At 38.5% G+C, this 22,528-nt stretch overlaps 4 protein-coding genes and 1 non-coding gene across 7 annotated transcripts; 1 reads left to right on the top strand and 4 right to left on the bottom strand.

The window, feature by feature from the left end:
- Positions 1-328: 328 nt before the first annotated feature.
- Positions 329-1,302, bottom strand: LOC137741771 (uncharacterized). Its single transcript, XM_068481489.2, has one exon. The coding sequence runs from the start codon at positions 1,261-1,263 to the stop codon at positions 355-357; it is 909 nt and encodes a 302-aa protein (XP_068337590.2). The 5' UTR covers positions 1,264-1,302; the 3' UTR covers positions 329-354.
- Positions 1,303-3,680: 2,378 nt separating this feature from the next.
- On the bottom strand, positions 3,681-3,752 carry TRNAD-GUC (transfer RNA aspartic acid (anticodon GUC)). The gene has a single exon. It is a non-coding gene; the product is annotated as a tRNA-Asp (tRNA).
- A 1,775-nt stretch (positions 3,753-5,527) lies between these two features.
- On the top strand, positions 5,528-7,230 carry LOC137742591 (WRKY transcription factor 22). Of its 2 annotated transcripts, none has more exons than XM_068482500.2 (3): positions 5,528-5,899; positions 6,075-6,215; positions 6,552-7,230. In XM_068482500.2, exons 1-3 carry the CDS (start codon positions 5,820-5,822, stop codon positions 7,126-7,128), a joined length of 798 nt encoding a protein of 265 aa, XP_068338601.2. In that variant the 5' UTR covers positions 5,528-5,819; the 3' UTR covers positions 7,129-7,230. The 2 variants fall into 2 exon arrangements, with proteins under 2 accessions (XP_068338601.2, XP_088535037.1); XM_088678911.1 differs by having other exon boundaries at positions 5,532-5,903.
- Positions 7,231-11,262: 4,032 nt separating this feature from the next.
- Positions 11,263-14,558, bottom strand: LOC137742667 (ATP-dependent Clp protease proteolytic subunit 5, chloroplastic). The gene is made up of 9 exons (XM_068482591.2): positions 14,265-14,558; positions 13,572-13,688; positions 13,358-13,472; positions 13,160-13,252; positions 12,977-13,022; positions 12,803-12,875; positions 12,243-12,277; positions 12,056-12,144; positions 11,263-11,726 (listed from the first exon to the last, which is right to left on the bottom strand). Exons 1-9 carry the CDS (start codon positions 14,390-14,392, stop codon positions 11,487-11,489), a joined length of 936 nt encoding a protein of 311 aa, XP_068338692.2. The 5' UTR covers positions 14,393-14,558; the 3' UTR covers positions 11,263-11,486.
- Positions 14,559-15,073: 515 nt separating this feature from the next.
- On the bottom strand, positions 15,074-19,259 carry LOC137742541 (uncharacterized). 2 transcript variants are annotated; one of them, XM_068482438.2, is made up of 7 exons: positions 18,691-19,259; positions 17,223-17,986; positions 16,172-16,805; positions 15,979-16,079; positions 15,781-15,870; positions 15,558-15,685; positions 15,074-15,474 (listed from the first exon to the last, which is right to left on the bottom strand). In XM_068482438.2, the coding sequence occupies exons 2-7, from the start codon at positions 17,880-17,882 to the stop codon at positions 15,330-15,332; spliced, it is 1,758 nt and encodes a 585-aa protein (XP_068338539.2). In that variant the 5' UTR covers positions 17,883-17,986; positions 18,691-19,259; the 3' UTR covers positions 15,074-15,329. The 2 variants fall into 2 exon arrangements, with proteins under 2 accessions (XP_068338539.2, XP_068338540.2); XM_068482439.2 differs by having other exon boundaries at positions 15,074-15,384; positions 18,691-19,247.
- Between the last annotated feature and the right edge of the window lie 3,269 nt (positions 19,260-22,528).

Here is a 22,528-nt window from a genome sequence, read left to right as displayed (position 1 = left end):
GTTCTCATATTCGCAACTTAATGCACCAATTTTTTGTTTTTACATTATAAAGAAACCAATACCGACTTACCAACAATGTTGATCTTCATGATCTAGATAATGTATAAATTCATATCTTGCCAAGAATAATACAAATAATAATTATGATACAGTTGTACGTTGGCTTTAAAAATATATAGGCTACAAGTTCATTTATAAAAAAAGTGTACGATTTTGGAATAGTTACCCAAAAATACAAAATGAAGTATTAAAGGAATAAGAGAATGAATTTGTAGCTCAGATGGTTCAGAATATTTACTCTTTCATCTTAGATTTTATGTTTGATAATCAATCAATCAGATGAGATTATGAGATTTAGACCTTGTTGTCTTGACGATCATGATCTTCTCCACAATTGTTACCTAAGTTGGCTTCTCTCCTACATAACAAAACCATGGAAAGCCACATAAGACCTTTTACCAACCTAACCATACCAATAGTCACAGTGAGGTAATATAGCGACCAACCAACAAAGTCAGCCACTCCTAAGCCCATTGCCAGCTCTCTTCTGGCTTTAGCCACAACAGCCAAAGACTCAACCTCATCCCTCAACCTCCACCACCACAAACAACCAAAGCTGGCAGCTATTGCCAACCTCTCAACCCACTTTTCCTCTCTAGCGCCACCGAAAACCGTGTCATCCACCACCGGCTTCACCACAACCCTACACCAATGAAGCATGGTCTCATGCAACCCTAGGAAAAATATTGCTCTGCTCAACAAACATATTTTCTCATCAACAACACCGCCGAAAGTAGCGCGCCCATCTACTACCTCCACGGCGACGATGCTACCTTCAATTCCCAAACCGACGCAGACTTGCATTGTACATAGGAAGATCCAAGCAGGGTATAAACGGGGACGGAAAATGGGACTCGGAAACTCAGTTATGATGGTGATTTTTCCTGTTATGCAGTGGATAAAGGCAGCCACGGTGACAACGGAAACAAGAAGATAGAGAAGAGAAGGGTTAGCGTAGAGGAAGAGATAGAAGATGCATGATGAATAGTAGTTGGAGGGCTCGGGAGGAGGAATGATGAGAGTGGGGAAGCTTAAGCTGAAGATATAGTTGGCGCAAGATAGCCTGGACAGGATGAGGAATGAGAGGGGAAGCAATAAACTGAGGAGGGTGAGTGTAAGAATATGGAAAGGTTGTTTTAGAAAGGTAGTCGAATTCGTCAAGAGCTTATTAGCGCTTTGTTCCCCATTGTACTGCCAATCCATTTTTTGTTGTATACCCTAAATTAAAGTGATTGATCGATATTTTTTCTTGTCTAGGAAATGAGGAACATAATGTGAGAGGCTTAAGGTTAAGCTATATACCTGATAAATTTATCACAATTATTAGTTGCCAACAAGAATATATAGGCGGTAGTCAACATCATCACCATATTGTTTATTCACAGCCGTTAAATTAATGAATTTAAATTTTAAAATTTGTGCAAAGAATTGAGTAAATCTACTCATCTTACAATAATTAATGTGGTGATTGTGCTCATCGTCACTTTATAGTGACGAGCAATAAAATGCTCCTTGTGTTCAGTAGTAGGCTAGAATCATAACTTTACCCTTGCTATCTATTATTAGAGGGTGCTGCATGTAACAGATACAATTGCAGGTCATTGATATATTCTGTCACCTAATTCTATTCCAGTGGTGCTAGTTGTGTGTGTGTGCTAATTAAGAGTAACATAAATGGTTCGTCGTGGAAGATGCTTCCTTCTTTTATTATTATTATTATTATATGGCCAAATTTTTTTTGTGATCTTTGTGATGATACCCTACTTTTAAATAGACCTATGTGGTGAAAAAACTATTAATTGTAATCCTGTGGTGAAATTCGTTATCAATCATAGTCCAAATTGGATTTTCCCTCGTTCTTCTGTCATTTGTAGGGGCAAAATTGTTATTTTTGTTTTTATTGATTCCATCAACCAATCATAAAGCGCCGCCATATGGACATAAATTTGTTTATTTTAAAAACTTTTAGAGCTACAATAAAAGAATTAATAAGTAATAAAATTACAAGGTTTATATTATCAGACTCTCTCATTTCAAGAGAGCCAAGAGTCCAAATTCAAGATTTAAAAAATCACAAAGTACCTCGTCGCATTTAAGTTAGAATATAAGTTATTATGCAAACAAATTTAGTTTTGTTTTAAGTAGAATAGTGGTGGATGGGATGGCTAGGGTTATGTGTGAGAGAGGGGGGAAGGTGGTGGGTGGTCGCTGTGGTTGTGGCTAACAAGGGTAGGGATTGGCGAGGGTTTTTTTTTTTTTTTCCTTCTATTTTTGTTGATTATAAAAAAGTGGAATTACAAAAAAGAAAAGAAAAAAGAATGGAATGACCTTTTTACCGTTGCATGTGGATGAGATTTTGACATAAATTTCAATTTGGATTACGATTGATAACGAACTTCACCACAGGGATAAGATTAACATTTTTTTCACCACAGGGATCGATTTAAAAGTAGTGTCTCACCACAGGAATCAAGAAAAAAATTTAGCCTTATTATACTGCCATCTTCATTATGCATCAATAATCATCCATTTACGGCCTAGCAGACTTGTGCCTTAGCAAATACTTGCTTGTGTATTTAGTCTTGTTAACTTGGAGAATTAATAAAATCATGATCAATTAGTCTCTCTTTTCTAATGAAGTTTTAATATTAATGATCTTAATTAGTTACAAACAGTCGTGCATGCCGATTACTTTCATTGCATGTCACCTTGTCTGGAATTATGGTATAACGTGCGACGTGGGGTGATTTACTAAAAGCTTGTAGATGTACTCACGAATATTTTGATGATCTGCAATAATACAATCTATAGAGATATATATGTGTGTGTGTGTGTGTGTATATATAAGAAGTACTGCCCCCTGACTGGTGATCACGATGATAATAGTAATCTTCAGTCAACCAACAACATTTTCAAGTTGATACATAAAAAGTTCAGCTCAAAAACATGCTACTGCTATATTAATATAAAAATAAATATGCTGAAGTACTCATCAATTAATATAGCCTAGTAAAATCAGATATTATAAGGTCGATCCTTAGTTAAGTGGTCCAGACTCAAGGCATGCTATTAGTCTTTATACAATATATAGTTGGTTGGACTAGTTCAAACTTGAGGACTTTTCTAGTATGCGGGGATATCTATAGCTGTTTTGGACACTTGATTGTTGTATCTTTAGCTCCATATTCGGTGTTTCATTTATTTCCTGTATGCCATATACTGAATCATAATAGAATTTTTTGCAAACTTAGAAAACATAATTTGGCTTGCATTGGCAGCTTCTCCAAATTATTATCGTGCCATAATCTAAAGCACACGAGGGATCGTCCTGTTTCTGTTTGTCTGTGCACATCTGGAAAAGGGCAACCCTGTGATCTCAGTTTCCACTTTAGTTTCTGCAAATGGACACACTCACTCCCTCCAATAACTACCATGGCATCAGTGAAGTAAATGATTGAGAGGAGGAGGAGGAAGCAGGCCCTCCATTATATATACCTGAATTGGGTTCACTCGTGGGATCTGACTTGTCCTGTCCTATCACAATTATCACAATTATATTCACGTAGGAAAGAGAAGTGTTTTAAGTACTTGAAAACAAACCAAAAAAACAAAAAATTGAACGCCGTTGCCGGGGATCGAACCCGGGTCACCCGCGTGACAGGCGGGAATACTTACCACTATACTACAACGACTTCGTTGTTACAACTGCCCACTTCTATATTATTATACGATTTTCACGTTTTGGTTTTTGGTTATTTGACACCTTCGTCTGGGACTGGGTCGTCGGATGCACTTCACCCTAAACCCTAAATGCACGAGTGGCTTGTTAACCTAAAAAGCCTAAACCTAGAAGAGGCTTCCAAGTTCCAGCCATGTCAGGCTTCCCACCGGAGTTAATCTTTGAAATCCTTTTACGGCTCCACCCTGATGATTTGCATGTTTGTCCGTCTCCAAAGCTTGGAATCCTACCATTCATGACCAGCAGTTGATCAAATCCCATCTTCAACAACTCTTTTCGCACTCTTTTTACCTCACGGAATTTGGTTGGACGAAAAAACCGGTTCATTATTTCCTCCCATCGCCATTTTACGACACCCTCAAAAGTAGATGGCAGCCTGCTTTTTTTCCATCAAACAAAGAACAGGCCTTTGGTGTTTTCAAAGAATGGTGAAAGGGTTCTTGTGGTGACCGACTACATTAATGGGATTCTTTGGATTGATAATTCAGTGCAAAAATGGGACAAAAATACTGAAATTTATAGTCTGCCCCAATGCTTTGAGGCAATGCTTTGTGTGGGGAGCATTTGCCTTCTTGATGGAGACTGTTTTGTAGTTGGGAGACATAAGCAAATCTCTTGTACCTCTAAGACGAGAAAATTTTCAAGCAAGAATGATTCTCATAAGAACATGATTAAAATCAGGGAGAACAGTAGCTAATTTGAGCGACAATGGTAAACTTTCTGGTGCAATTACAAGTACGTGAACTTTTGCTCCCTCGTTTAGACTAGGCTTATTTATCTATGTTATGAATCATTTGATGGCGACTATTCGTTATTTTTGTAAGTTCGCAGACTAGTTCTCTTTTGGTAGTGCATGTCTAATATGTCTTAATTTGCAGACTAGTCAACTTGTATAATTTTTATTCACCTCTCTTTTGGTAGTGCATGTCTTAATGTGTTGTCTTGATAGTCTCCTGGTGTATAGCACATATTTTTCAACTTTTGTGTGCAAAACGTGGAAATTGATTGTTGCACTCGGAATGCAATATGTTGTTTCAACTTGTTTGGATGGATTGGATTTGTAGCCAAGTAAAGAATTTTGCGTTTTCAACTTGGTTCATCTTTCGTCCTCTCTAGTTTACATTAACTTAATTTGGGTTGCTTGAGTGTGCAAAGTTTTTTCTTCAATATCTAAAACAAAATTAGAAAATGTACACCTAATTTTTCATGCCTCTCAAGTCTCAACTCTTTGAAACAAGATAATATCAATGGTCGATCGCTAATAAAAGAGTATCATGGGGGGGGGGGCGTAATACCAATACCTCCACTAAAAAATGGTTACGTATAACTGACTCCACAATTTCCCAATTTGTTTGGCCAATATGTTTTACAAATTACACTAATTTGGGAGAGAAAAATTAGAACTTTGTTTAAGCAGACATATTTATTATCAACTAACCTAACCCATATCTTTGAATCTTCCGTAAATAGTGGATATTAGATTTGCTTGTTACATATAATTTTCCTAATTCATCCACTGTATTTCTATAAGGCTGCATTAAAAGGTGTATGGGGCCAACATGTTCATGTTGTCCATGGAAAATATCCCTTTGCATGGCTCTAGTCTAATTAGTGGGGCAATAATACTGGATATGTGGTGGGGTGGGGCTATATGCTAATAGAGAGAAAGAGAGGGAGGAAGGTGGAGGTGGTTATATGTGCAGTGCATATAGTAATTGTTCATAAATTTATATTAAATGAGTGAAAAGAAGGAGAGAAAGCAACTTGGAGGGGTTTCTGTCATCTCTTAGCTTATCCTCCTCGTTTGCTTTCCCTTTCCTCTCTCTCTCTCTCTCTCTCTCTCTCTCTCTCTATCTCTTCTGTTTCTCTCTCTTAATCAATTGGACAACTCTTCTGTCTCATCTCGATCCATTTCTTCCTTCTTTTTAGTGTCATTTGCTTCTGCAGCTTCCTTTCCTCCGTCCCCAGAAAAAAGAAGAAAAGGAAAAAAGAAGATAGAGCATCACCAAGGAGGAGGAGCATGGATGAAACCCTTTCTCCAGAACCAGACTCAGATGTTTCAAAAAATCTCAGGCCAGAAAATCAGCCATCCAAAAGAAGGTAGGTACATATCTATCTAAACCAAACAAAAAACGATGTACCGAAACAAAGGGAGGAGTGCAGAAGGAGTAACTGGGAGCGTGAAAATCACTGCCTTCAAAATTTGATCATAAACTTGTATAAGTATTTTTGTTATTTTTATTTTTAACATATACATGTTCTTGTATTGTTGTAGGAAGGTGGCTCATGAGAAGACTGTTGTGACAGTGAAGATAGGAGCTAATGTTGGGAAGCTAAAGAACGAAGGGCCGCCTTCCGATCTTTGGTCATGGAGGAAGTATGGCCAAAAACCCATCAAAGGATCTCCTTATCCAAGGTTTTATATTTTTCTCTTTTCTCATGATCAATCACTCAATGGTCTGACATATTAATTGTCAATCTCCTCTAATCAAATTAGGAAGTCCTCATACAAAAAGTGAATTTTCACACCCATTTTCATGAACTTTTACAAGGGAGAAGTGCACAAGGGGAAAATCACTACCTTGATTATTTGTACTCATGCATGTTGTCATCTATGATCATGTATCAACAAAATTTGGAAACTTTGGTTAGTATATGGTGGGATTTCACAATATGTTTCAGTTTGGTTGGTATTTTTGTTGATACGAGTGGTTTGCACCGTGACTGACCGAGCAACCACTCGATGATGCAGGGGATACTACCGTTGCAGTACATCGAAAGGTTGCTCGGCGAAAAAACAAGTGGAAAGAAGCAAAACTGATGCTTCAGTTCTCATAATTACCTACACTTCCAGCCACAATCATCCAGGTCCTCCTGATGTGAATGTGATCTCCACCACCCAACAAGAACAAGAAGATGATCAGAAGCAAGAGCAAGAGCAAGAGCAAGAACAAGAAGATGATCAAGAACAAGAACAAGAACAAGATCAAAAGCAAGATCAGGATAAAAAACAAGATCAAGAACAAGAACATGGGAAATTGGAAGAACACTTCCACTACATCGAATCCCCAATCAGATCTTCCCAAGACGAACACATTTTTACGGCTCACGACACGAGTTTTGGGTTCTTGTTGGATGAAGAGCAAGAGCCACTGTCACTATCATATTCTCAGCTGATGAGCTTCTCAACACCCAAATTATCAGAAGAAAACAATGACTTTTTTGATGAGCTTGAAGAACTGCCAACATTTTCATCCTTCCCAAGCTTCATGGGGAGGACTAACAATCTTTCCTTTGGAATTGAAAGGATTCCCTCTGTCCCTTCTTGATCCATGTGAAAATTAAAACGTTTGTTTTTTAGTGTTTTTAGAACTATGTACCTAAAATATATGTATTGTCAATAATATATGTCATCTTCTTGTTCTTGTTCATCCCACACAACCCACTACCACTCGTTTTTTGTTGGCATCTTTATTTTTTTCTAATAGTTGGGTTCACAAAATGAGAAAAGTTGGATCACTTTGTCATCACACTCATGAGAAAAAAGTTAATGATCGAGTGGGGGTAGGTTTAAGTCACTTCAACACTGTCCTTCTAATACATACATACACATGGTCGAAAAGAATTTGTATGCATCTGGAATGAAATTAGCAGCGATGATATTTTGGTCAATTACGTATTGTTTTGGGTAAAAATCGAAACGCATGCACATGTTGATTGGCTAGAGAACCGCGTCCATGATATGCACTTGGAATGCCACAATGTCAATATCTTACTTGATTACACATTCGCATGTAAAAGAATCGAAACACATTCTTAAAAATCAAAACACGTGACGCTACTTAATCAGCCTGGGAACCATCATTTTAGCAAGCACTTGGAATGCATCAATGACGATATCTAAGTCAATTGCACACTATTGTGCAAAAAATCAAAACACACAACAATACGTAATTACGTCAATACAGTTAAATTTCTCTCGCCACACATTGAGAGATGCTATCTATAAGTTAATTAAAGATGGCACGAGGTGCACGTGTGCTCATCACACATCTTTTGGAGATGTGGTGTTGTTAGTGAGTGTTCTCTTTTTCTTGAGTGGTTTTGGTTCGGTGGAAGAGACGTCCTCCTTCCTGCTTTCCAGAGAGTTTTAGCCTTGTGGGTGGTTGATTTCCAACAGGATCCTCTGCATATTCTTTTGGCGAGGATCTTGAGGATTAGTGAATCGTGTTCATTCATCGTACATCGTGTGATTAATTTTGTCAGGGACTATTTATGTTTAACTTTTAAAAATATATTTAAGATAATTTCTGACGCACAATATATAATAAACGAACATAATTTACAAATTTCTGACATTCTCACAAAAAAAAAATCCGTTCGGATTCGGTTGATTTGGTGGAGGAAGCGACGGAGGGAGAGATGTTTGTTTGTTTGTTCCTTTGCTATTTTCTTTAATTTTTTTAATAAAATAAGGATTAGGTACTGGAATCTGTGCAACCCACAAAGTCTACGTTTTATTTGTTTTTTTTGGTGTTTTATGGTTGCAGATTCCCTTTACAAAAAGCCAAACATCAAACTATAACAAGTAGCCATCTTTGGACCACGCGTGCAAGTCACGTGCCGTACAAGTCATTCAAGCTTTTGAAGATTCCAATCATCAATCATTATCCTTTTCTACCACTCTAAGTTACCAGCATTAACAGGTTTAAACAAGTTCACCACCACCGTTAAAGGGGAGAAATTCTCGTGCCTGACATCAGGACTAGATATACTATTAAACCCACACACAAAGGAGTGCAACTCTTACATTGACAAGATTCTAAAAGATGCTAAACGCCAGTCGGGTAGCAGACAGGAACCAAGCGCCTAGGCGTCTAGGTAGGGAGGGGGCCTAGACGTTTTTTTTTTTTCAATTTTAATTAAATTTATGGGTAAATCTTAGTTTACTACCCTTAACGGGAGACTTAACAGTCAGACTAACGGATGTATGAGACTGTCCCAAAATTAACACTTTAGAGCAATTCCACCAACGAACCTTTAGGCCGGCACCCATCCGAATTATTGGCCCGGCACCCAGCCAATCCACTCCAGTCAAGCAGATAGGCTGGCACCTAGCTCAAGCTGGTCTCTATGTCACATCCCGGCCCGGGTGGGACCACTTCCCGGGCCCGCTCCACCATCGTAGCACGATATTGTCCGCTTTGGGCTTACCATTCCCTCACGGTTTTGTTTTTGGGAACTCACGAGCAACTTCCCAATGGGTCACCCATCATGGGATTGTCAAGCCCCCTTCTCGCTTAACTTCGGAGTTCCTACGGAACCCGAAGGCAGTGAGCTCCCAAAAGGCCTCGTGATAGGTAGAGATGGGAATATACATATAAGGATCACTCCCTTGGGCGATGTGGGATGTCACAATCCACCCCCCTTAGGGGCCCGATGTCCTCGTCGGCACACACGCGGCCAGGGTTAGGCTCTGATACCAAATTGTCACATCCCGGTCCGGGTGGGACCACTTCCCGGGCCCGCTCCACCACCGTAGCACGATATTGTCCTCTTTGGGCTTACCATTCCCTCACGGTTTTGTTTTTGGGAACTCACAAGCAACTTCCCAGTGGGTCACCCATCATGGGATTGCTCAAGCCCCCTTATCGCTTAACTTCGGAGTTCCTACGGAACCCGAAACCAGTGAGCTCCCAAAAGGGCTCGTGCTAGGTAGAGATGAGAATATACATATAAGGATCACTCCCCTGGGCGATGTGGGATGTCACACTCTAGGCCGGCTCAGAATGTGCTGAGCCCTTGCCCGACCTTAGGGGCCCGATGTCCTCGTCGGCACACACGCGGCCAGGGTTAGGCTCTGATACCAAATTGTCACATCCCGGTCCGGGTGGGACCACTTCCCGGGCCCGCTCCACCACCGTAGCACGATATTGTCCTCTTTGGGCTTACCATTCCCTCACGGTTTTGTTTTTGGGAACTCACAAGCAACTTCCCAGTGGGTGGATCACTCCCCTGGGCGATGTGGGATGTCACACTCTAGGCCGGCTCAGAATGTGTTGAGCCCTTGCCCGACCTACATGACACCAGGCGATACCGCCACGCCTCCCTGAGCTGAATTCGAAGCTCTCTACTTTCCTTTCACCACCACCCCAACTCGAGCTTCCATATCCAAAACCCTCCCTGTCTATCTTTATCTCTTTCCGCCTCTAGAAAGCTTCAATTTTCCCCTTGTCTTTGAATTTGGGTCGGGACGAACTTGGCTGATCTCACATAGGTCTTGGCAATTTGAAGAGAATATAAAGAAGAAGGGAAGAAAAAGTGGTGAAACTGTGCTTGACCACACAGTTGGAAAATCAGGGAAGAAAAAAAAGAAGGGAGTCCAAAGAGACCATTTTGAGAAAAGTGGGAAGAAGAAGAAAAAGGGATCATGCCAGAATTAAAAATCAAATTATTATTTTATAATAAAAATTAATAATATTTTAATAAAATTGACTAGGCTATTTAGTTTTAGGAGTGGAGATGCATTTGGCCTATTACTGTTCATTGTGGTCTATCACTGTTTACTGAGTGGATTAAATAGGCTGGGTGCTATCGCATTTTTTTAGAGGTGGAATTACTCTTAAGTACGACTCTGAGATGAAAAAAATTTAATGTTCCAAATGTTAAAAACCACGAAACTTTAGGGTAATAAATTGAGATTTACCCTAAATTTATTGTATAACATATAAATAAATGTCTACTTATACTTAAAAAATATATAATTATAATATATAAATTGCAAAATAAAATGACATATAGATTATAAAGTATTAGAACAATTGAAAAGGAACAAGCATGTACTGAGTGTGAATCCAAATATTAAACAAGTTTCTTACAATTTATTTAAAAAATAAAATGCAAAATAAAAGTTATTTATTTTATGCCTAAGTGAGAGTCGCCACCTAGACTGATTTAGGCACCATCTCTTAATTTTAAAAGGCTTCAGAATTAATTGGAATGACAACCAGCCGTCTAGCATATAGGTGGGGCCTATATAGCGCTAGGCAAGTGTTCTCTTTTAGGGAATTGGATCCCATCCGAATCCACTTTAGGATCCCCATATCTTAGTCATTCATCATGTATCGTGCGATCAGAAATCATTTGACTTTTTTTTTTTTTTTTTTTAAACTTAAACACAAATAGTATCTAACCAAAACTAGTCACATAATGTACGATAAACAGTTAGAATGTGAAAATTCTTAGGATCTCCAAAAAGTGGATCCGGAGAAAATCCCCCTTCCCTCTTTTAGAACAATGTATCTAGTTGTAGGGGATCATTTATTTGTAAGCGGGTCTGACAGTGCAACCGGTCATACCATTGAACAAAAAATTCAGGGGAGAGAGGTGTAACAAGGAAACTACTGATCGACAATGCCAGAGGGTTTTGTATCCCTTCTTTATTTCATATCAGAAGAGGATGCTTAAGGATACCAAGAGAAATTTATATTCTTTCATGATTCAAGTATTATTTCAGAGGAAACCAACAACAAAACTAGCGTTTCTCTACACCGGTTGACGGATATTAACGCCATCCAGCATTAAAAGTTAACCCCGTAAATATATCCCTCTCCTCACCATACAACTCTACAACATATAAAGGTCGTTACTTGCAACAAACCGTAAGGTTCGGACACTAGATTCACCTCTAACTGTCTGTAACCGTCTGCTCAGCAGATTCATCTTCAATCGCAGTTGGGGCTGCCAAAGGTTGGAAAGCTTTGAGTGGATTCGATATAACGCCATCTATAAGCCCGTATTCTTGGGCTTCCTTTGCACTCATGAAGAAATCGCGATCCGTATCTTGGTTGATCTTTTCAAGACTTTGACCAGTGTGGTAGGCGAGATAACCATTCAAGTTTGCCTTATGATGTAGCATCTCATTTGCCTGCATAGAATGACAACTGCTTATAGATTTGATGACGGGTTAAAAACAAGACACGCCAACCAAGAAAATAGCAGACCAAAGCCTTCTACAAATCTTCAAAATCTAATCTTTCTTAATGGCAGGTTAAATTTTCAAGACATCGAGAGTTCTACTTTAACATATAAAGGTTGAAGTACCAAAATAGACAGGCATGATGACCAGCAATAAAAGATTGAGCAAGATGCGATTGCTAAAGTAACTTGAGGTCCCACTATATAAGGAGATAGGTTAATCCTTTTTGGCTTTCGGTTGACACAGATAGGTTTCACAACTGGAAACAAATAACATACCTGAATATCGATGTCGGTTTGCCCACCTTGAGCTCCACCAAGAGGCTGATGGATCATTATCCTCGAATTTGGCAAGCTGTACCTTTTTCCTTCAGTTAATTAATGCAGCAAATATGAAAAGTACTTAGCACACTTTAGGACACAAAACCACAAATTATACAAACCACAGGTCTACAGGAATTGCTACCTTTGGTACCAGCGCTAAGCAGGAAAGCTCCCATACTGTTTATGAAAAAACAAATACATATATCAATTACTGGTCAGTGGCAACAGACATTCTGTTTCGGTTGCTAACATTAGCAACAACCACGAAGTAAGAAATCTTGCCATCAATAAACAGCTGAAATTCTGAAGAACTAGCTTATATAAGAAGTTACATACGAATAAGCTTTAAACAAATGTAATCGTTCACAAACTAAAGCTTAAATCTGCATCAGCATCTCCACTCATACAACGAGAAGAATACCTTAAACTTTTACTTTTTAAATAAAATGGGAGAAAACAGTACAGTAATAGCCAGCAGCATCACTCAGAAAGACAATAAAATGGAGGAATCGAACGAAAAAAGATTAAGCAAATCAAGTCAAGAGTATCTGTGAAGCAGCATAAAAAATTGTGTTTAGAATAAATTTCATTCCCAAAGCTACTATTTGTATCCATATAAGCTAACACTAGACACATACAGAACACTGGAAGACTCATTAGTAGTAACTGGGGAAGAGAAGAGTCTATGATAGAGGCAGGTACCTAGCAGCAAGTCCAACACATACTGTGGAGACGTCAGGTCGGATATGCCTCATTGTGTCAAAAACGGCCATACCTAGGTAGATAAAGAGCTAGTTATTCAAGTAACATATAACAATTGCCTTATGAACAAGAAACTGTAAACATAGCAAGACAATTTTGTAAGATAGATTGTACCAGCAGTAACAGATCCTCCTGGTGAATTTACATACATCACAATATCCTGTTCAGAAATCAGAAGAGACTAACTGATCAATCAATTGAAAAAATCCATTCAATTCCAAAAATCACTGCAAGAAACATGCGAGAGAGAGCGAGAGAGCAACGATAAGCAAAGAGCAGAAATAGATTAGTACAGACCTTCTGAGGATCAACAGCATCAAGGTAAAGAAGTTGAGCAACAATTATGTTTGCCATATCATCATCAACTGCTCCCCCACAACGTATTATTCTCTGACAGTCATGTAAACAAGAGAAGCATTTGTTAAAAGAAACTAACTACCGATGCAAAACACGCCAAATTAAACAGGAAGAAAAACACAAATAGCTACTCCTTACATATTGGAAAAGCTGACTAATAACACTTTGAAAGCGTTCTTGCACCATGGGGGGTGGCCCCTGTCCCTGTGCATACGCAGGGAAGTATGGTGAAGATGGAACTTGCACATCCTCCCTACAACATCAAATTCATAGTGACGTACAAACAAATGAATGATATGCACAACCTTTCTTGTCCGGGAAAATATTAATAATGCATGCACACTAAATCCACCTTATGGACCAAATTCCTTGACGAGAATTCTTTTCCGCCGGTGTCCAAAATTCACCAGAGTAGATAGCTTTCACTGGAGAACTCTTTTTGCTGCTCCAAACTAAATTTTTAAACATCCTGCAAACCATTATAACCATAAGGTTTTATCCGACCCCGCTAAATGGGAAAAAAAAAAAAAAAAATCTTTCCTTTACGTTGCATTCACATTTAGCAAATTAAGCAAATTTCCATGAACAAAGCAGAGATACAAAATCTACAGAACTGGGTTTAGCAGAAATTTAAAGTCTCTGCATCCCATATGTTTAGCTTAAGCTGAATAAGTTTCCCAAACGTCTAGAAACACACAAAAAGAACACATAGCATTGCTTTCGATTATCCCATCAATTTTCTCACCAATTACCTGGCTTTCTGGGTTTTCCGCTATTTTCCAAATTATAAAACATCAAATTTCTCATCTTAACCAATCCAAATAGTTCTATTAAAGTATTAAAAAAAAATATATGAAATTTCACTAACTAATGAAAAAAGGGCTACCCCAAGCAAAAGCTCCCCGCTTTGCGAGAGTCGGGGAGCGTCTGTCGTACACAACCTTATCCTGCTTTTGTTTTCACGACTCGAACCGTGACCTTGCGATCACAAATGAACAACCTAGAAAAAATTTAAATGCAGAGAGTGAATTTGAAGCTAAATTACCTTGAAGGAAGGCGTTGGAAGGAGAGAGAGAGGGACTTCGGTTGGGGAGAAGAGCTAGGGTTTGGAGCGAGGACGAGGGAGTTGAATCTGAGAGCAGAGGCGGAGGTGGAAACGCAGGTCTGCGCCATTTCTGAGTTGGTCGGAGTGTAAATTGTTTGGGAAGAAATGACGAAGTTGAATTGTTTGGCGCCTTATCTGCAAAAAGTAAAGAAAGGAAGGAAGCTCACACGGCGGCAGGCTTCAGGGAGAGTGGAGCGTTGGAGCAAGCAACACCTTACCACCTTTCCACTCTGTAATTATCTTCCACCCGATTCTTAACTTTATTGGGCCTCCTCCTTCCAAGCCTAAAGCCCATGGGCCCATTAAGATGTAGCCCATAATTTGTAGGATTTTTATTTGGAATTTAAGGACGAAAACACAACTCGGGTAAAAAAGCACACGAGTAAGATTTTATTTTTGAAATTGATCCTAATTTTTTTAACAAGCGATACATTAAACCACTTTAATCAATAACTACAAAATAGGGATACACAAATGCAATGTGCAGGACGCATTGTCCTCGTCAACTAGTCTAACCAATTTTGAGGGCTTGTTGATATCGATTCTGCTCATAAGCACTTATGTTCCAGGTGCTTTTATCATAAACATCTAAATATTTTTATTAAAAGTCCAAGTACCCAAGGAAAAATACTTGAAGTCCTTCCCAAGAAGCACATAAACTGTTCTTCTCCAAAAAGTGCTTACACAATTTTAACCAATTAAAACATTAAATGCAATTTTGCTCAAATGGGAGTGCAAATGCAATACCATTGAGATGGAAGGGGATTATATTATATTATATTATATTGCAACGGATAAACAATCTGTACTTGTATAAAAATCTCTACTCTGAGTTAAGAATGTTATACCACAAACCCCCTAAATATGTACTTAATAGTTATCAACTACTCTCTGTAGAATCATCAGCATCCCCCGCCATCGCCGAAAGATGCTATTGAAAAGAATGGAATGTTGCCTCACCCTGCGGCATGCAACTTCAAAGCTAGAACAAGATTGTTGCAGACATTAGCATGTATTTTCTACCGCCGTCTTTTCCTGGATTGCCTTGTAGCACTTAAGACTGCAAAGAGGAAGCTTTGACTTAGAATCCCTATACTTGTATGGATTGGTACACGATGGACCCGCACAATTCTCACGCTGAGGAGGATAGCTGAATTTCCATGCCACAAGAAGTTACACCCTATCAGGAAACAGGCATAGAGATTGCCTAAAACTTGCAAGAAAAGTAATTACCTGCAGGGTTTAGCGTCAAATAAACCAGGGAGACCCATGTCGTTAGAGAAAGTCACTATAGTACCCGCAGGGCCCATCACAGTTCTGATGGTGTTTGGTGGAAGTGTCAACGCATTGGCAGCCCTCTCCTGCATAAAATAACGAGTGATAAGACCGAACTGCTAGCATGTTACAGAGACAGAGAAAGAGGAAGGGAGGGAGATCATCTCATAGGTTTCAATACCTGTGCAATTTCTTCTTGTCGCTTCTTTATCTTGTCTTCTCGTTTCTTCCTGCTGGAATCTTGACCGAGAATTTTTCTAATAGCCTCAGCCTACATAATTCAATAACAAGAAATAACTACATAAATAAGTCTGATTTCCACTTCTAACGCAGAAGAAATTAATGGACATGATGAAAGTAAGGCAAATAACAAGCATACCTCTGATTCTCTAGCAGCCTTCTCAACCTGCATTCTTCGTCTCTGAGCAGCCTCAGCTTTCTTCAGTTGCTGCTCCACATCTGTAAGTTTTTCCTTTTGCTCTGTGGTCAACCAAAACAATAACATGTAAATATTACAATTAACTACAGTAACAAAAAATTCAAGTACATGAAATCATGGTGGAAAAGCTCACTTCTAGATGGTGCAGGTGGTAATCCGTCAGGAAACTCAATTAAGCTTGAACCAGGGGCGGCATCTTTGCCTGACTGAAGGGCCCTTTGACGAGTTGTGAGAGTCATTTCCTTCTTACCATCCATCAAAGAATCAACAGCTTCCTTCTTCTGTTTCTTTTTACCTTCAATCTCCCCATCAGATAATGAATCTTGTTCTTCCTCATAATCAGTGTCTCCAGATACTCTATCAGTTCTCGACTTCCTTTTAAGGTCTTTATCCAACCTTGATGCACCGGCATTATCAATGTTGGAAACTGCAGAAAGTTTTCTGTGCTTCCTGCTTGATTCATCATCATCATCTCTATACACTGTAGCAACCTTTGATATTTTCAGTTTCTCCAGATACCGAATCTCATCATCCTCTTCTTCATCTCCAAAATCTCCATCAAGGACGCGCCTCTTAGGCACTCGCTTGCTCTTCCGAACTGATTCAGATCTATCGCCTTCCCTTCCAGAGGTACTCTTTCCTGCTGTCCTGCCCATCGAATAATTATCTCTCCCAAGACTAACACCACTTCTTGAGAAATCCTTCCATGGAATTCCTTTTAAGCCTCGCTTCTTATCCAAAGGAGAATGATTATCGTCCGAATTTCCCTGTTATGGAAAAATTTGTTTAATGAAAATATCTTAATAGACTAACCATAACATATGCATTTATTATGCTCATACGCCCACATAATTGCAAAAGATAAATTTCCATACAGAAGGAGATTCCAAATATCCATTTATCCAATTAACATGATCCACATGGTGACTAGTAGACTATCTGCTCTGGTCAAACAAACAAGCAAGTTGATTACCACAAATTTTAAACACAAAATTAACATTCTTTCTAATAAGTACACTCAAAGTTCAAATTTTTAACAAAGACAATAAGGGCCCATAACACAAATGCATACGCATAAATCTCAAATACTATGATGCAAGACCTCAAAAACTTAAAAATCCTCTTCGTATAATTGGGAAGATACTGAGTCCCTGATTCAAGCGAAGAAGAGCAATTGTTATTACCAGAAGATTTTGCTTCTGCCGTGGTCTAGACACATCTGACAATCGAGCAGTCTTTGTAGAAGACCCACCCTCCGTTGTACCATTCAATGTAGAGTTGGCCTGAATTGTACGTGTGACACCACCAACCTTGAGCTTAACCTTTTTAACCTTGTTCTCATTTCCACATCCATCTAACCCTGACAACCCAGTACTTGGACCTTCACCATTTCTCCCATTAAATGCATCATCACTTATTGACTCCAATATCAAATCATCCTTCATTAAGCTTGAGCTCTTCCCATTAGCAGGGGCAAGGCAACCTTCGTCGGAACGCTTGTTATTGCTCCCATTTTGTCCTGTCTCATTCTTGTAAAACAAATTACATCCTCCACCCTTACTATCCTTTTTGTGAGATTTTTTGCCATTACCTGCAGCAGAAGACCCCCTGGCCATGCATTCATTAAGACTTAATTCTTTTCTCTTTGAATTGGCATCACAACCTGCATTCTCATCACTAGAGACCTTGCTCTGATCATCCGAAGGTGTAGTTGATGACAACGGTGACTGATCATGGAGTTCAGTAAATGAATCAGGTCGAGGTCGACGAAACGTTTGACTTCTCTTCTTTCTTACAGCACTGCTTATACTGTCCAGTCTATGATTATTGCCCAAGTCTTCCATGAGATAATGTTGCTACAACTCAGTTCTTCCGATGCCACTACTTATCGAAACATGAAATAAGAAAAATACAACGCCAACAAGGTACTCCAGCGAAGCCAAAAGCCCTACCCAGAAAAAAGGAAACATGTTTAATTCCGAACAAGAAAATCGTGTGCTGTCAGTAACACAACAGCACGTAGGAGAAGGGTGTTAAGCACTCATAATATGACACCCGTGAGAACAACAACAAACAGCGAATTAAGCCATGACATCCAATTAGGAAGGGAAAGCAACTCAGGTTGACAACAACACAAATTGGTATTGCTAGATGATCAGTATGCAGCTGAAAACCCAGAGTCCTAGTAGCTAACAGATAACTAACAAAAACAATAACAATCAAAATGATGACATTCAAACACGATAGAACGAGCATTACAAAACCCACAACCCAACAAAAATAAAAAAAGAGGTGGGATATTGCAAAAACTCTACTAATTCCATAAAGGGCTGCAACGAAAACCCCAAATCAACCAACAATTGAAAGAAAGTAGCAGAATTTAGAAGCAATTCGAAATCAAGTCCACGAATTTAGGAAATTAAAAGCAACCCAGCCCCAAAATTGCATACCTCCAAACCTAAAAAATACACCAATTCAGAACATAATCAAGACAAGGACAATGGCACACACTCATCGTTCATCAGAAACAAACTTAAGACCACAAACAAACACTCACCCAAAAACCCACACACAACAGATTGAAAATTAAATACCCACATAAAAAAACCTAACAAAATCAACAAAAACACAACCAATAGACCGATCCAATACCTTGGCGAATCGAACCCAATCGGTGCACCACCCGAAGCCGCCGCAGCAGCAAAAGCAATCGAAAACCTCCCGAGAGAATAACAAACCAAGTATAGAGCAGAGAGAATAGAGAAATAGAGAGAGACGCAGATAGAGAATGACGAATTGGGAATTGAGAATTGGGGTGGGGAGAGTAAAAATAAAAAGAATGCGGTGGGTGTCTGGTTCGGGTAGAGAGACAGGCGGTGGAGGAGCTAGGGTTAGAGAAAGGGAAGAAAGAGAAAGAGAGAGAGTTGGAGAATTTAGGGTAATGCGATGAGGAGAGAGAAAGAAGAGAGAGAAAGGAGGGTGGTGGAGAGAGAGGTAAAGGAGAAGAGAGGAGAGAAGGGGACTGGCTTGGCTGCCTAATAACCTTCGTGTTCACCATTTTGCTAATTCCACGACCCAAAAGCCCAAGTTTTTTTTTTCCCGAAATTCCCCGCTGCCTGTGCCCTTTTTATTTTCTTGTTTCTTCTCCGACTCGCCGACTCGGTCAACTCGCTCGCTTCCAACTCAATCCTCTTTCCCTCCCTCTTCTTATTTTCCCTCCCTTTCTTATTTTCCCTCCTTCTACACACGGTTTACGCTGCAAGTGTATGCGCAGGTTTACTATGCTGCGCACTCTCAGCTTATGCTAGTGTAGAGTCACTTTGTTTTATTTTATTTTTACATCCGCGAGGACTGAGACGTTGACCTTTGTTTTTGTCGATTAACCTTTTTTTAGTATATCATAAATCTAAGAATAAGTTTAAGAATGTCAAATTTTAAAACTAAATTTGTAAATAAATTATGTGTCATTAATAGAAAATAAGCACGTTAATCAACATTTAATTAATAATTTAACTATCAACAACCATATTATTTAGTTATAAATTTGGTTTAAAACCAATTACAACCAAATAATGCTACTTTTTTTTTTCATAGGATAAATGAGTTTTATTAATAGTTAAATACGAATTAATATGATAGCGTCACGGTTGAAAAGTTAAACTGATTTTATTGATAGTAAAATACGAATTAATATGATAGCGTCACTATTGAAAAGTTAAACTGGTTTTCAATTATCCCATTAATACACTCTCTTCTTCTTAAAAACATGCTTTTGGCCTAAACCCTGAATTGTAATGTAGGAGACACATATTTTTTATTTGAAAAATGCTAAGAAAACTCTTTTAAAGTGTGACTCACCACGACCTCATGTCTTTTGCACAGTGTTTTATAATGTCTGCACGAAAATTGTGCCAAAAAAAATAAGGTAAAGAGTCCCACTTTTAAGAGTGTCCTTAGCAGTTCGCTTTTTATTTCGTACATGTAAGCAAATACATGATGTCATACTTGAAGAAATTTGTTTTGTGATTACTATTGATTTTATCAAAACATCGCTATTTATTAATAACCATTTATTTTAGTGACACATAACATACACTTTATTACAGTAGATCTTTACTATCAAATATCGTGAATTACAATTTATGATTGATTATAAGTAATAAATTTTTTTTAACGTGATTTACAACTTTTGGGGAAAAAAAAAAGCTAAAATAAACAAATTTGATATGGGACGACAAAGTTTTGTTTGAAAAAAAAAATTTAAATATCGCTTATGGTTTCTCATTGCATTCATATGGAGAAAAAATATGAATGTATATATAAGTTATTATGATCAGCATGGAAACTTTTTTTTACATGGCGAGAGGCAGACATATGAACTGCCCTAATTATCTCCTCATATATTCAACGAATATTAATATATTCGTAATTGCATGGATCCCTAAAGAATTGAATTGCGACTTTTATACCAGTGCATTCAAAGATGGACCAAGAGTATATATTATATAATTGGGGAAGAGCAATTAACTATAAATTAAAGAATACGCAAGGAATTAAACAAACATTATATAATACTATTAAAGGTTTTTATTACAAATGATTTCTGAAATTGACCATCACCATCAAGATGGTTTTTAAAATTGAAAATCAATTAATGTAGTCTCTGAAAATAGGTGTCGCAAATCAATGTGGTCATTCCGTCATAATTCTGTTAAGTGCTGATGTGGCACATAAATGGATCCTTGAAATTGACTTGGATATCAAAATGGTTCCTGAAATTAACCCGCGACATCAAAATGGTCCATGAAATTGAAAATCGATAATGTAGTCTCACAAGTAAGTGTCCCAAATCTTTCGTCACAATTCTATGAAAAATTCTGTTATGAGCTGGTGTAACACACAAATGGGCAATAGAAGTCTAATTAAATTAAAAAAATTACAAATAGGTTTAATAATTTAATAGTTAATAAAAAGTTGTCAACCCAAAAACTCAGTCCTGCAATCACATCCAATCCCAGTCCACATTCCTCTACCTCATGTGTTGTCTATTCTCTAAAAAAAAACCTCAACACATCCATCTTTACATACTTCGACACCTTTCACCAAATTAAACCCGGATCGAGATCACCTTTGATGATGGCTTGGCCAATTAGCAACGACTTCTGAGACATATTCGTTAACATTGAGGCGATAAACATCCTCGCAACCTTAATCTTGGAGAGCTTGTTCGACGTTTCCCTAGTGGTCTGATGACTCAAAGAACGATGAGGTCTGTCTTGATGGTATGAGTCAATTTCAAAGACCATTTGTGATAAAAATCGATAAATCTTGTGGGCCCATTTATGTGGCACATCAACATTAAACGGAAATTTTAACAAAATTGTGACGAAATGATCACATTAATTTACAACACTGATTTTTAGGATTACATTGATTGATTTTCAATTTCAGGGACCATCTTGATGGTGATTGGTGAGGGCAATTTCAAAGGGAGGCAGATTCTCTACCCTCCCACTTCCCGTGCCTTCTTGTTTTTGTGGTCACGGTTAAGCCATGTCAACATTTTATATTACTATTTCTTTTTGTCTTATTATCTCTATAAAAAACAATATAAAATGTTGACGTGGTTTAACCGTGACCACACAAAATAGAAGGGCACAGGAGGACACGGAAAGTGGGAGGGCAGAGAATCTGCCTTCCTTTCAAATACCATTTGTGATAAACCCTACTATTAATAAATTAAAACTAGTCAAAAGTTAATTTGGTATAGCAACACGAAGAAATAAGATTAAACTGCTGCACTGCATCCAAATCTTAATTGGTTGTATATTGCTATTGAATATGTTAATATGTAATGATGTGAGGGTCATCCAACGATTCGGACCAAACCCCAAAAGGACTTGGATTACGTTTACTAGCTCCCACTAGTCCATGATCACCATAATCCATCCCAGAAGTTGGCAAGGCCAGCGGCGGCGTTTGGTTTTCACAATTATATTCAGCCATCTCAGGCGCAGTTGCGGCGGCATTTGGTTCTCGGCATCTAGGCTTTTCATCAGGTACTCATATACGTTGACGTCCACCGGCAGCTCCCGCAGCCCGTGTATAAAGTACTCTTTCCAATTGCAACTAGTAGCACCATAGTGATCATACCCAGAAGCATAATTAGTATAATCACATTGATGACAACCCATAGTCGCAACGTCGTTGTTTATGTTCAACTTCTCATCAGTAGTAAAATTACTTGAGCAGCTTTGTCTCTCTGGTTTCACATGATCGATATAATATTGGTTGCTCTAATTCTAATGGTGGCCCTAGTTCTAATTGTGTAGACAATTTTACCTTTTTGTTTCCATTAATTGTCCATTGATTCTCCTTCCATGTCTTTCTTTGCGGCCGTTGATTCTCCTTCGATTTCTTTGGGGTGCATACCGTTTTCTTTTGTGGTAATTCTTTCTAAGTCGGCAAATCGCAACCACCGCTTGATCAT

This window comes from Pyrus communis, chromosome 11, assembly GCF_041283825.1.
Source record: "Pyrus communis isolate YQ-2024b chromosome 11, ASM4128382v1, whole genome shotgun sequence".
In the NCBI taxonomy this organism is placed as follows: domain Eukaryota; kingdom Viridiplantae; phylum Streptophyta; class Magnoliopsida; order Rosales; family Rosaceae; genus Pyrus; species Pyrus communis.
The sequence above is the reverse complement of the archived record's forward strand: the minus strand, read 5'-3'. Positions and strand labels throughout refer to the sequence as shown.